The sequence below is a fragment of the Microtus pennsylvanicus genome, chromosome 7 (assembly GCF_037038515.1).
Source record: "Microtus pennsylvanicus isolate mMicPen1 chromosome 7, mMicPen1.hap1, whole genome shotgun sequence".
Classification (NCBI taxonomy): domain Eukaryota; kingdom Metazoa; phylum Chordata; class Mammalia; order Rodentia; family Cricetidae; genus Microtus; species Microtus pennsylvanicus.
The window spans coordinates 116,136,306-116,150,005 of record NC_134585.1 but is presented as its reverse complement, the minus strand read 5'-3'; the positions used below and the strand labels follow the sequence as shown (position 1 = coordinate 116,150,005).

Here is a 13,700-nt window from a genome sequence, read left to right as displayed (position 1 = left end):
AATCATGAAGCCATTTCCCACAGCCCTTCCTCCTTTGAGGTAGGGGACACCAAACCCAGGTCCCCGTGCTTGTGAGACAATCATTAAACCTGCTGAACTGTTTCCCCGGCCCTGGGGGTCACTCTGTAAAGCTGTTAGAATGAGGAACACGTCTATTTTAAAAATTCTCGTAGCGACAGCCATTTCTGGAGCTGCCAGTCAGGATGAGTATCTTGACTTTCTTTTGTGCATACTTTGGCTGTGGCCTGTGATCTTTGCAGGTCAATTTAAAATTTATATGCACCAACTCACTATTTACTCTCTTTGCGAGTACAGTGGATGTTCAGACTGGTCAAATAGTGAGCCAACAAATGAAAGTTTATGTTATTATTTCTCTTTAAACACACAGCACAATCAGAAGTTGTATAGTAGATTTTATAACTATGCTGTTTAAATTCAATTTAATTTATGTGTGTGGATGATTTTCCTGCCTGTATCTCTGTGCAGTGCATGGATATCTGGTGCCTGTGGACACGGGAGGAGGAACTGGATCCTCTGGAACAGGAGTTATTGACAATAGTGAGCCACTATATGGGTGTTGGGAATTGAACCCAGGTCCTTTGCACAAGCAGCAACTGCTCTTAACCACTAAGCCCTCTCTCTAGCCCTCAATTATGCTATTTTTAAAAGGAGGTTCTAGGATCCCAATGTGACTGCAGTAAGTAGCAAATGCTTGCTTTTCTCTTCTAAACTAATATGCATGTGTATGTGAATGCATGTAAGTGGCGTAAGGTATATGTGTGTATGGTGTATTATAGGTGTGTGGTATATGGTGTGTGTGATATATGGTGTATGTGTGTATGGTGTATTATAGGTGTGTGGTATATGGTGTGTGTGTGATATATGGTGTATGTGTGTATGGTGTATTATAGGTGTGTGGTATATGGTGTGTGATATATGGTGTATGTGTGTATGGTGTATTATAGGTGTGTGGTATATGGCGAGTGTGTGATATATGGTGTATTATAGGTGTGTGGTATATGGTGTGTGTGTGATATATGGTGTATGTGTGTATGGTGTATTATAGGTGTGTGGTATATGGCGAGTGTGTGATATATGGTGTATGTATGTATGGTGTATTATAGGTGTGTGGTATATGGTGTGTGATATATGTGTATGTGTGTATGGTGTATTATAGGTGTGTGGTATATGGTGTGTGATATATGGTGTATGTATGTATGGTGTATTATAGGTGTGTGGTATATGGTGTGTGATATATGTGTATGTGTGTATGGTGTATTATAGGTGTGTGGTATATGGCGAGTGTGTGATATATGGTATATGTGTATATGGTGTATTATAGGTGTGTGGTATATGGTGTGTGTGTGATATATGGTGTATGTGTATATGGTGTATTATAGGTGTGTGGTATATGGCGAGTGTGTGATATATGGTGTATGTGTGTATGGTGTATTATAGGTGTGTGGTATATGGCGAGTGTGTGATATATGGTGTATGTGTGTATGGTGTATTATAGGTGTGTGGTATATGGTGTGTGATATATGGTGTATGTGTATATGGTGTATTATAGGTGTGTGGTAGATGGCGAGTGTGAAATATGGTATATGTGTGTATGGTGTATTATAGGTGTGTGGTATATGGCAAGTGTGATATATGTGTATGTGTGTATGGTGGATATGCACTGTGTGTGCAGGCCAGAGGATGTCAGGTATATGGCTCTATAACTCTCCACTTTATTTCTTTGAGAAGGGGTTTTCTTACTGAACCTGGAACTAGGCAGCAGGCCCCAGAGAACCTCCTAACTCCTTCCCCTATAGCTGTTTCAGGCCCGTGCATACTTAAACCGGGCTTTTAATGTGAGTGTTGGAATTTGAGCTCAGGTCCCGTTGAGCCATTTCCCCAGCCCCCATAGGTTTTGTTTGGTTTTTTGTTTTCTTTTCTTTTTCAAGACAGGGTTTTCCTGTATAACAGCTCTAGCTGTCCTGGAACTTGCTTTGTAGCCCAGGCTGGCCTCAAACTCATAGAGATCCACCTGCCTCTGCCTCCTGAGTGCTGGGATTAAAGACCTATGCAACCATGCTCGGCTATATAGTACTTAAAATGCAGTTTTAACGTTCACACCGACTTGCAAATGTTGGGTGGCATTCTGCATTTTATAGTTCATCAACTACTGCGTCGTAGATACTGGTGAGGACGGACATGGTCCCTGACTTTCCAATGTAGCTAAGAAGGCAGAAATACCAAGTCATGCGTGGTTCATGAAGTTTGATGTAGTTGTTGATTTCGTATGTTCTATAAACACATTTATACCCAGGTCGGATCACACCCCTCTGCTCTCACTTTGAAAATAACCACTTTTAGGGTAATTGCTTTTTCTTTCTTTTTAAAACTATGTACACAAACATCCGTAAGAAAGAAATAGCGTTGTTTTGAAAATTTCACATATAAGTGGTATTCTTAGAGTCTCCCCCTGCAATTTGTGTTGTCATCATCATTTTGGTTTTGAGGTTGACGTATCTGAAGATGGTGTTTTCAATTGTTCTATTGCACCTCACTTATAATTATGCATTATTCATCTAGTCCCCAAGGGTGGGGCATTTAGGTTGCTCTCGACTCTCAACTATTAATAGGCTACAGAGAGAACACCTGAAAACGTACTCACTATTTTCTACATCTTTAACTCGCCCTTTGAACTCCTGCTGTCATGATACCTGTCCATGGAAGCCTCCTCTGAATTCTCCTTGACCCCCAGAGTGGATGAGTCCAGTGTCCCAAGCACTTTGCTACAAGAAGTTCACTAAACGAACTAAAGACGGATAGATGGATAGATGGATGGGCGGACAGGCTGATGGAGAAACGAACCAGACTGAGCATCTCCAGGAATGTCCTCTAAAGTGAACTTTGGCGCCTTTGCCCCTGCCCTCCTTTGACAGCCCTGTCTCTGCTCTTCCTCATTCCTGTAACCAGACAAGAAGGGTGTAGGTGTGTGGAGCATGAAGTCTGCCTCTCCCTACAAGTTCAGGATCCCGGCAAACATCAACATTTGATGTTGGGCGCTTCAGCCACCCCTTTCCCCGAGCTCAGCGGGGCGGGCCGGGAGTACCGGCTGCCGAGTGCTGCTCGCACAGATCCCTCCGCGAGCAGCCGGCCGGCGCTTCTTTCTGCGGGAAACCCCTGGGCGCGCGGCCGCGGCGGCGGCGGCGGCGGCGGCGAGGGGGGCGGAGCCTCGCGGTGGGAGGAGGCCGAGGCGGAAGGACACGCGAGCCGCCCAGCCGCCCGCGCAGCTAGAAACTTTCAGCCAAACTTCGGGCGGCGGCCTGGCTGCGCGGAGTGCAGGGGCGGCGCAGCGGGAGCTCGGGGACTTGGCGAGCCGCGGGGGCAGGGTAGCGCACGCGAGAGCGGGACTCCTGGTCGGGACCCGCTCCCCATGCGGATCTGCGCGGGCGGCGGCCACGAAGATGCCCTCTCTGCGTCCCGTCGCGTTGCGGGCGCTGCTGTGGCTCTGGCTGTGCGGCGCGGGCCCCGCGCGCGGTGAGTACCGGGCGCCCGGGACACCATCCCTCTGCCTCCGCGCTCCACGGGCTGCGCCTTCTAAGCTGCCTCGTCCGGGCCTCGAATCTCGGCGTCGCGTAGCGTCTCCGGTTCCGCGTTTGCGGGGTCCCGGGCGAGCAGCGAGCGGGCCGAGGTGCGAGTGTGGCCGGGAGGGCGGCAGGGGCTTGCGGCGCGCCCGGCTTTTGACACCCGGATCGGTCCGTCTGTCCCTAGGAGGAGTTGGGCGTGGGGCTCCGGTCTTGGAGAGGTGGAGGCAGCAGTGGGGGAACTGGTGTGGCAGCGTGCTGAGCCACATGATTGAAAATCTCAACTGCTGTTATTCTTTCCGAGGCGCGGAGCTCTTGCTGCGGTTCCAGTGTGCGTCCAGCCCCAGGAATGTGGTGTGACAATCCCCAACTCCTCCAACCTGGCAGCAGCTTGTTGCTCTTTTGGCACCGTTGGGGGTAGGGCAGGGGCAGGCGAGGAAAAGTGGAGACGTTGATCCAAAGTGCTTGCTTAGAAAGACTGGTTATAGTTGGATATCCCATGCAGCCCCTCTAACACGGTGGGAGCCAGGAAAGGAAATCGAATCATACTTTACCCACCCCACCCACATCTTGAGATTTTACATTTCTTTGGAATGTTTTATGGAAAGAACTTGGGCTTTGGAGCCCAGCTCTGTAATTCTGGATTCAAATGTGCTGAATTAACTCACCAATAAAATGGGGATGAAATTACCCAGCTAATAGGATTAATTAAAAGAATGTATATTAAACCCGTAGCACTTAAAAGATGTTCAGAAAGCCCGTTCGGGGCAGCGTGCTAGTCTTTCTGAATGAAGTCTGCGCTTCCAGTACGTTTGCTGAACTGGAAGGGCCCGCTTTGCTCAAGAAGAGTTAACTTTTACCGAAAAAAAAAAAAAAAACCCAAAAAACAAAAAACCCTAGTACATCTTTTCAGAGAAAGGGCGAGTTTCAGAAAAATACGGTCTTTGTTCATTGTAACAGGCAGCTGACATGGCAATCGCAGATGTTTTGAGCAGGACTTGATTATTTATCACCTGCAAACAGTGCTGGGTTGTTCAGCACCAACCAGATACTGTTTGGGAAGTTCAAATGTCTTCTATTGCTGGCTCCAGAGGTTTTCAGAAGCCGACCAGGAGGCTGTGTGAGGATGAACAGTTTCTGAGACTTTGGCTGGTTCCATCTCAGTGGTGGCATTTTTGCTTTGCCCTTTTCTTTGAGTGACGCTGTTGGAACCCTGAGTGTGGATTTAGGGCACAGAGGTGTCTAACTAGTGTGATTTTTCTCAGGGTTATAATCCTCGGTGCACTATGACTTGTTTTACTTAGTAAATAATTGTGTTTGGGATCTCTGTCTCTTCCCTTATGAAACAGGATTAAAAGCATAACTTTTTTTTCTATAGAGTATTGCAGGGACTAATAAATAGGACTGTAAGGTGGTCTGCAAACCTAAGTGCCAGGATCCATGGCAGGGATGGGATGATGCTGGGATGTGGGCTTCCCTGCCTTGGTGAACCCTGGCACATTGAACTGATGTCCCCTCCTTCTGCTCCTGTGAGCCACTGGTATGACTATCACTTAGTGGGGGTCAAGTTGAGTGCCAGTCCAGTTGGCTCAAATGATAGGGTTTAGGTATTTGGGATTTTAGGTGTTCTTTAGATGCTGAAACTATTGTCATAGAAGAGATTAAAGGGCCCATTGTTGGTGCAGATCTTAAATCTTCCCAGAGTCTAGCAGTGAGTCTTCCTGATCTATTATGGTCTGTTTTGCCAAAGTACCAATTATAACTCTCGCTCCCTAACTTTTGAGTGTTCCCATGTTTGGCTTGTGGCCAGTCGTTAATTTAATCACCACTGGTTCCTGTGGCAAGGAACTGTCAACCCATCTGTCTGATTGTCTGGACAGCTAGCTGTCCTGGACCACCTGGTTTTCTTTCTGCCCCTCAGTGGGAGTGACTCCCCGTTCTGCTGTCACCTGGACATGTTCTCAGTTGACTCCCTACCACGAGAGAGCAAGGTTTTTCCTAAAGGGCGGAGGTGAAATTTACCCCATAACTGTTTCCTATCTTTTTCTCGTGGGGGGAGGGGAGATGGATTGGTTGCAGGATCTCTTGTTTTGTGATGTTCAAAAAAAATATTTACCAGTATTTTGCTGGCATCCTTTTTCCGCCTTCTCTGTGGATTTGTTCTTTCTCAGAGAAGCAGCCTGGGCTCACCTGGGTTGTCACTGGTCTCGGGACTTTTAAAGAATGTCTAAACACAGTGGGATATGCTTGGATGCTTGAGAGCAGCCTTACAATACATTTTAAAAATATCATACCCACAGAGATTTTATTTTACCCACAGAATTTGCATTGATCTGGTTCCCACTCTCTGCCATTCCTGATGACCCTCCTCCCTGCCCCTTCCATTGTGGTGGAACAGAGCCCCTTGTCCTGGCTCTAACAGACCCACTGGAGTGGTTTTTACACTCAGCACCCTGGGATTCTGACACAGTAGGCCTGAGAATCTGTTTAAAAAAAAAAAGAAAAAGAAAGAAAAAGGTTTACAATTGATTCTGGCATAGTGACCCGGTGAGGCAATCACGGATTAATTCCGCTTTATCTGCCTTCAGGATGTATATGGGATCTTGCCTTTTAGATTTTAATAATTTCCACATTGAACGTAGCTTTAGCCAGCCATTCCAGAGATTAACCCTTCTGACTCTCGAGGAATTCAGAAATTGCTAACGTGAAAGCTGTAGACTATAATTCGTTCCTTCTTGGGCACAACCACCCTCCTCTTAAAAAGATGTCACGTGTTTGGATGCTGTCACACCCTGTCCCCCTTTCCGCCACAAATTCTTCTTAACATATCATACACCATATCATTTTTGAATTCTTTATAGATTTTTCCAAAAAATAATGCCCCCTCTAAGGCACAACTTGGATGAGAATGTATTATGATGTATTTGCAATCCAAATGTAATTGTTTCCTTTCTTGTCAGCTCTTTCTGGATGTCTCAAATTAATCTGTTCCCTCTCCTGAAGTTTCTGGATTCTCTTGCTCCTGTCTTCTCTTTTTTTCCAAACTACTTGAAACCAAAAGGTCCCCCATCTTTCACTTTCCGGCTGCACCAGTCCACCGTATGTGTCTGTTTAGTCAGGCCACTAAACTGGGAGCCAGGAGACCAGAAGGCTCCTCCAGGCCTGTTATTAATTGATTTGGTGACCTTGCAGGGGAGCCCGTGTTTTGGTCATCCTCTTTCTCATGGACTTTGTCACTGATCACAGGGCTGGTTACAGAGCTGTGACTATGGTTCCTTCAGGGCTTTAGGTCTAGGGCCTTGCTCCTCCTTCAGGTTTATGGCCTTGTTCATCCTCCATTCTGCTTCCATCTCTTGCTTCATGAACTTTTACACACAGAAACATACCCCGAGCACTTGTTTTAAGTGTGTGCTCGAGGGATAGAATTGTACCTTTGCATTTTGTATGTGTTCTAATGTCCACACCCCTGTCCTCTGTGTCCCCATGTCACCTGTCATGGTGCTTTGGCATCTCATTGGCAGCCAGTAAAGACTTGCTCATTTGAGCAAATAACTTTCAGTCTCTTTTTATTGTCGACCACTGCAATTCCCCTGGATGACTTTTAAGTGGCATTTGCAAGAGTCTTTGGTTACCTTACATCTAGGGAAAAACACCAAAGTTTTCACTTTCCCAGATGTTTTATTTGGCTTGCCATTTTGACTCTCTCTCTCTCTCTCTCTCTCTCTCTCTCTCTCTCTCTCTCTCTCTCTCTCTCTCTCTCTGTGTGTGTGTGCTTTTCATCCTAAACTTGATATTGCAATTCTGTACCATCCTGATAACATTATACTTTTAGTGGTACACACACACACACACTTATGGAATGTCACTACCAAATCAAATTAAACCAATAATAACAACAAAATAACCCACTCTCCAAGAATAAGAGATAATGAATGAGGATTTTAGACAAGCACATATGATTGGTCTCTGACACAGATCCTGCTCCTTAAGGAGGAGATGCTCTGCCACACACAACCCTGTTCTGCCCTAGGAGACATTCACAGCGTGTGCCCAGCGTGCAGAGGCACCTGAGCAGAATCTGGTCTTGGTTGAGCACTTGTGACTTGCTCAGCTTCTCTGGGGCTTTTGTGGGAGAGCAGCTGGTGAGTCCGGTGTCGTCACGCCTTCTCCCCTGAAGACAGAGCATCACTTGAAAGACTTATACTACCTCCTGCCTTTTGACACAGGGCTGGCTTTGAACTCTTGGTCATCCTGTGTTGGCCTCGGGAGTGCTGGGTTACAGTGTGCACCATCACCCCATACCTGGCTTTGTGCTAATGCCTGTTTTTACTTAAGGGGTGGGTCCAGTTTTCCTCTTTGTTGTATGTGCTGATGGGGACTTTAAAGCTCTCCACGCTCTGTTTATCCCCTGCTGGATCTGATCTCTTGTGACTTCCTGGCAAGGCGCAGCACCCTTGTGTCTACTGTCAAGAGGCAGGGCGGTCATCCTCTGACCTCTCATTCCTATCCAACAGGTTGCTGCCCTTTTTTGATCTCCGCTCAGGATTATCATCTCTGTAATTTATCCCTCACAGTCCAGAGCTTTGTGTGGGTGACGGAGGTATAAAGGGTGGCTATGTATCCTTCCCTGAAGTGACACCCGCTTGTCCATAAAAGGAGTGGAACCTGTGAAGAACATTAAGTATGGTCTGTGCAGGACAGCCATTCAGGTGGACTGCCTTAGCCCTATGTATTCTACCCCCTTCCCAGATAGGTCCTTGGCAGAGGAAAGAATTTGTCCAGCAGTTTCTCTGGCTTCTTATGAAACCAGCAAATAACCATGGTTGTCTTGGGTAGTCTGACTCCGTGGGTCTACAGTTATGTCTGGGAATGTGTATATACAAGTAATTGCCAAGTTAGGGGCCAGGAGATGGCTCAGCGGGCAGAGCGTCTGCTGTACGCGCGAGAGGACCCGTGTTTGAATCCCCAGCCCTCACGTAGTAAGCAGCTGTGGTGATGTATATTTGCAGTTCAGAGCTGGGGGCAGAGACAGGAACATCCTGGGGGTTGGCCGGCCAATCGGTCCAGCTGAAACAGTGAACTCTAGGTTTAGTGAGACCTGCTTTCTCAAAGAGTAAGGTAGATGGGGCTGCAGAGATGGATTGGAGTTGAGGGTGCTCGCCGCTCTTCCATAGGACGCAAGTTCGGTTCCCAGCACCTGTCATGACTGTCTCTTCAGCTCCAGGGGGACCTGACACCCTTTGCCATGGGCAGTGACACACACATGACATGTAGTCATACAAACATAACCCATGAACATGCCCATATCTTCCTCAGTGATAGCTTCAAAGGGAGGGTACCCCTGTGCTTTCACCATAAGACTAATAAAGTTGCCTGCTTTCTTTTTTTTTAAAGCCAATCCGTGAAGTATCGTATGTCTTCAGACTGATGCATGTGTAATGTATGTCTTTGGTGGCAGTTTCCCTCCCCCCCGTCAGTGTTCCTTGGGTACCAGAATGCACAGAGCTTTCTCAGTCAGTACCGTCTTTAGCCCAGCGTGTGATTGATGCTTCCTTGGAGGCTCTCTGTTCTGTTAACCTGTGAATGCGTAGCTGGTGGCAGCAATTTTCCTGAGTGCATTAGCACAGAGTGCGACAAAGCACTCATTTCAGGACACCCTGATTTTTTTTTTTTTGAGGAAGGGTCTTATTCTGTAGCCCCGATTGGCCTGGAACTCACTGTGTATTCCAGGCTGACCTTGAACTTACAGTTCCTTGGGCTTAGTTTCCCAAGTGTGGGAGTTAGAGGAACAAGCCACCATCCTGTTGGAAATACTTCTCTGGGGCAGGTTGGGATATGCTAACACATGAGCGAGGAAGGAAATAACGGAAGAAGCAAAGGCCCTCGGACAGAGCACTCTGCAGGAGGGGCCCAGGATTGTTCTCGTCCCATGGCGCTTCATGCCACCGCCTTCGGTGGAAAGAAGGAAGTAACTTTAGCAGTAGAAGGTTGCCTTTGGGCTCCTATAGGTCAGGCTGCACAGTGTTTCCCCGGCAGTGGCAGGAGGTTTGCTCTGTTCCCCTCCTACTTTTTTGAAGGCATTGTTACCTATATGGCGCTTAACAATGTGGCCTTCAGAGGAAGAGTGGAGAAACGGGTTTTGAGAGCTACAGTGGGCAAAGCAGTGAGGGTGTCCATTTTTATTATTGCGTTTGGCCACTGTATTCAAAGAACTCAGAGTTACTGCTCAGTTGCCAACAGCCTGTAGAAGGAGCTGACTTGGAGACCAGAAACTTCCCTAGGAAGACCTTTGGGGAATTGGGCTTCAGTGACCTGGAAGAGGGACCCAGGCCCTCATCATCTGGCTGGAAGACTAAAGGCATCAGTTCAACCATTGTAATTGGCCTGCGGTTCAAGGGGGCCAGGGACATTTGTATAAAGCCCTGATGACTGTGGGTGCTAAGATCGGTGCTGTTAGGGATTTGGGTATGTTGTCAGGCTTAATTTGTGTTTCCCTTGGCGTCCTGAAGCAAGCAGTGCCGGGAAAGTTGGTCTTCAGGTATGTGGGAATGGCCTCCAAAGTGGAGGTTAGGATCGCGCCCCCAGGACTGATCCTATCACGGGGATGAGATAAATGGGTACATGATGGTAGTGTGAAAGCCTTGTAGCTGTTTATCTGCCCTCTCTGAAAGCAGTTTTCTGCAGTCTGGGTGACTAAGAGCAGTGGGGTCCGGATACTTAACTAGAGAACAGCAGCCCCAGCTCCCCACACTCCCCAGCTTCGGCACCGTCTGCTGTTTTCCTTTCTCTGTTGTAACATGGGGGAAAAACTTGGGGAGAAGACAAAGACCCCCTTGTCTGGTGGGGGGTGTGACTGAAGTTGGCGCACGTTGTGGTGGCTGCTAGTGGGTTTGTGGTGACAAAGCACTGTGTCCTCAGCCTTGCAGGGCAGGCTCGCTACAGGACACGTTAGGGCGGAAACTGTCTTCCTTGGAAGATCCAGTTCTCAGTGGCAGTGACTGAGTTTCCCATCACAGGCGCGGGGAGTGTGTGGTGTGGACACACCCTGAGTCGCCGCTGCAGGTGGCACTGATTAATTACGCTGACATAGCCCTCACCCTGTTTTACTTGTCTTGGCAAAACCCTGTTCTTCCAGCTCCGCAAACACTTATGTGGTATCAGGGGAGGTTGAACAAGGTCTTGGAAGTTGCAGGTGGTCGGTTGTTTCACTGGCCTCTGGCACTATCGACCTTGACTAGGTGGATGTGTTTGGATTTTCAGCCAGGCACGAAGGACCTGGGCCCATCTTCCAGTGGACTGAAGCCCAGTTCCCTGGAGGCCCGCTTAGAGAGGTTTCTGGTCTCAAAGTCAGTTCCTTCTACAGGTTGTTGGCAATGAGTAGCAACTCTGGGTTCTTTGACTATATCGGACAAACATCATGCCAGGATGGACTCATTGCCACACAAAGACAGGTTGGGTGTGTGGTGTTGCAGAACCTGTTTCTGGGGTAAGAGTAACTCTCCCACTCATAGGCATGTTTATTCATATGAAGAAAGTATGTGTGTTTTGTGAGGCAAGGAAAACATGATGAGAATATTTTGATTGGAGTCAGATATTGTCTCCTTAATGATATGTCTTCATTTAACAAATAGCACCCCCTTTAAATACAGTTTTGCTTGCCAGATAAGGTGTTGGACACACAGCTGCGGTTGTCTTCTAAAGTGTAGGGCCTTTTTCGGAGGCAGGTGTATTTTTAAATTGTGTGGTTTGCTTCCTTTTCATTTTGTGTTCTCCTCCCCCCCTCCTTTCTCTCTGTGAGAAGATTCTGGGTAGCATTTAGGTCACAAACATTTCCAGCCGTCTTCCTAGCAGGAGAACCCTTGTTTGTCAGTAGACGTGGTGTCCTCTGGTATTGAGTGTTCTCTTCTGTGATGGTGTTGACGGGTCAGCTCCTCTGAGGTGACCGTGCTTCAGGGAGCCTTGGGTTTTGCTCTGCTTTCAGAGACATTTGTTTGGAAAATACCAAGTCTCATTGAGGTTTCAAGACACGCTTTCTTGCTTATTAATTTTTACTTGTTTTTCTTTGCAGTGAACATAGCTGTTCTTTTGCTAGCTCTTTTAAGTGGGACACATGAAAGAGATTGACTTTCTTGTAACAGTTAAAACATTTCCAAATCTTTATGAGGATTTAAGGAAAGAGACCATATCCTGTGCTCAGTCCAAGTTTTGGTCATGAAGTTACTATTTAAAGCAAGTGCCAATTGAATATACTTGTGTTAATAAATCCTAGTGCTCTAGAGGCTGAGGCAGAAGCGTTGCCATGTGAACAGTGTATCACCAGTCACATAGGAAGACCCTGTCTCACTCCCTGTCCTCCCCCAATAAAGCAAGTAACCACTTAAAGTCCTTCCTTGTGACACACTTCCTAACTATTAAGGAAAATGGTTGTAACTAAAAACAAACATTGTAACAGTTTCATTCAGGTAGGTTTACATAGCAACAGAATTATTCCTTATGTTTACACATAATTAACTCATATTTATACTATGTTGATTTCCCTTGGCACCTTTACAAGATTTTGTGTGTATATGTGATTTTAAAAGTAGTTACATTGAGAACTCTTTAGGTATGTTTGAGCAATCAGGAAAATACCGTCATCACATACTGTTACTGTGTCGGCATGCATACCTAATACATGCATTTTGTTACCCTTAGATTTCAGAAGCTATGATACATTTGAAAGTTACTAGACTTTATATTTTAAAAGTTATATACATTCACTATAAAAGCAGTTTCCTGTTCAAAGTGTTTTCACAAATTTGATTCTAATGGTTAAATAATAGGTTCATATGTTTTGACCTTTCTCCTTTGCTGGCAAATTTGGCTGGATCCACCCTCTCCCATCTCATCCCATGTACAGGTAAAGATCATCTGCATGCAGCAGGCAGCTTTGCTCTTTGGGATTCCAGCGATTCTATATCTAAGAAAGTGCTATCTAAAATGTAAGGGGAAGGATCTTTACAAATTAGGAACACATGAGAAAATGAACATCTTTAGTAATGCTACCATTCTAAGCCTAACTGGTTAACATTTGATGACTCACAGATATTTTTCTCATTTTCAGTGTCTATTATAAAACTCTTAATTGCAGTTTTAACATGCATATAGTTTTATCATAGCCTGTACCGATAAAATTAATATGAACATTTCCCCATGTTTGTAAATGTTTTTTAAGAAAATGGTTTTAAAGGCTACATACTGTACTGTCATAAGGGTCTACTGTTCTTCATTCTTGTGAAAATCCATCGTTAGTTCCAGGTACAGGTATCATAGTTATCAAGAGTGTGTAATGAACATTCTTTTGGGGACTGGGGATAACTCAGGGGTTGAGAGCACTGGATGCTTTCCCAGAATTCGTGGGTCCAATTCCCAGCACCCACATCAAATGGCTCTCAACCAACTATAGCCCTAGTTCCAAGGGGTTCAATACCTTCCTCTGACCCCTGTGGGCCCTACACATACACGCTGTATAGATATACATGGAGGTACAATACCCATACACATAAAATAAAAGCAAATCGTAAAAAAAAAAGTTTATTTTTTTTTACTGAGATCTAGAAGATTTTAAGACACGCCGCTGTATTTTCATAGAGTTTGACTTAGTTATACTTTTCTTAGCTGAATATGAGGCTGCCAGTGTTCCCAGTCATTGCCAACACTAGGTTTCACTTAAATAATTCTTTATTACCTGGTAATGGTGAATGCTCCCTTATTTCTTGTTGTGAATAGTGGAGTTTCAAACAGCATCTTAGTGAACACTTATAGTGTTTTTTCTTCCTTTCTTTGTATTTGTTTGTGTATGAATGTTTCCCATATATCTGATCGGAAAAGCTCTTTACGTATTAAGGGTGTTGGCCCTTCAGCTGCTTTAAAAATGTTAACAGTGTACCTCGCAATGCCCAGCACATAAGGGCTGGGGCTGCAGTGTGGAACACACTCTTAGCATGCTCGAGGCCCTGGCTTCCATGTCCCTCCCGCACCAAAGCGAGTCAACCAAACCCAAACCCAAAATGACCCAAGTAAGTAGCAAAACAAGCAAACAAGAAAAGTATACAGTATCACATTTGGAATAAGTAACTGTCC

General features: G+C 45.9%; 1 protein-coding gene and 1 pseudogene across 1 annotated transcript in view; both read left to right on the top strand.

Moving 5' to 3' along the window:
* Positions 1 to 3,387, top strand: part of LOC142854065 (small ribosomal subunit protein eS6-like) — a 32,968-nt pseudogene extending 29,581 nt beyond the window's left edge.
* The window catches only part of Notch2 (notch receptor 2), a 141,353-nt gene continuing 130,901 nt past the window's right edge, over positions 3,249 to 13,700 (top strand). The window contains exon 1 of the mRNA XM_075981808.1: positions 3,249 to 3,531. Coding sequence (XP_075837923.1) covers positions 3,459 to 3,531 — 73 coding nt within the window. The 5' untranslated portion in view covers positions 3,249 to 3,458. The remainder of the gene's footprint in view (positions 3,532 to 13,700) is intronic.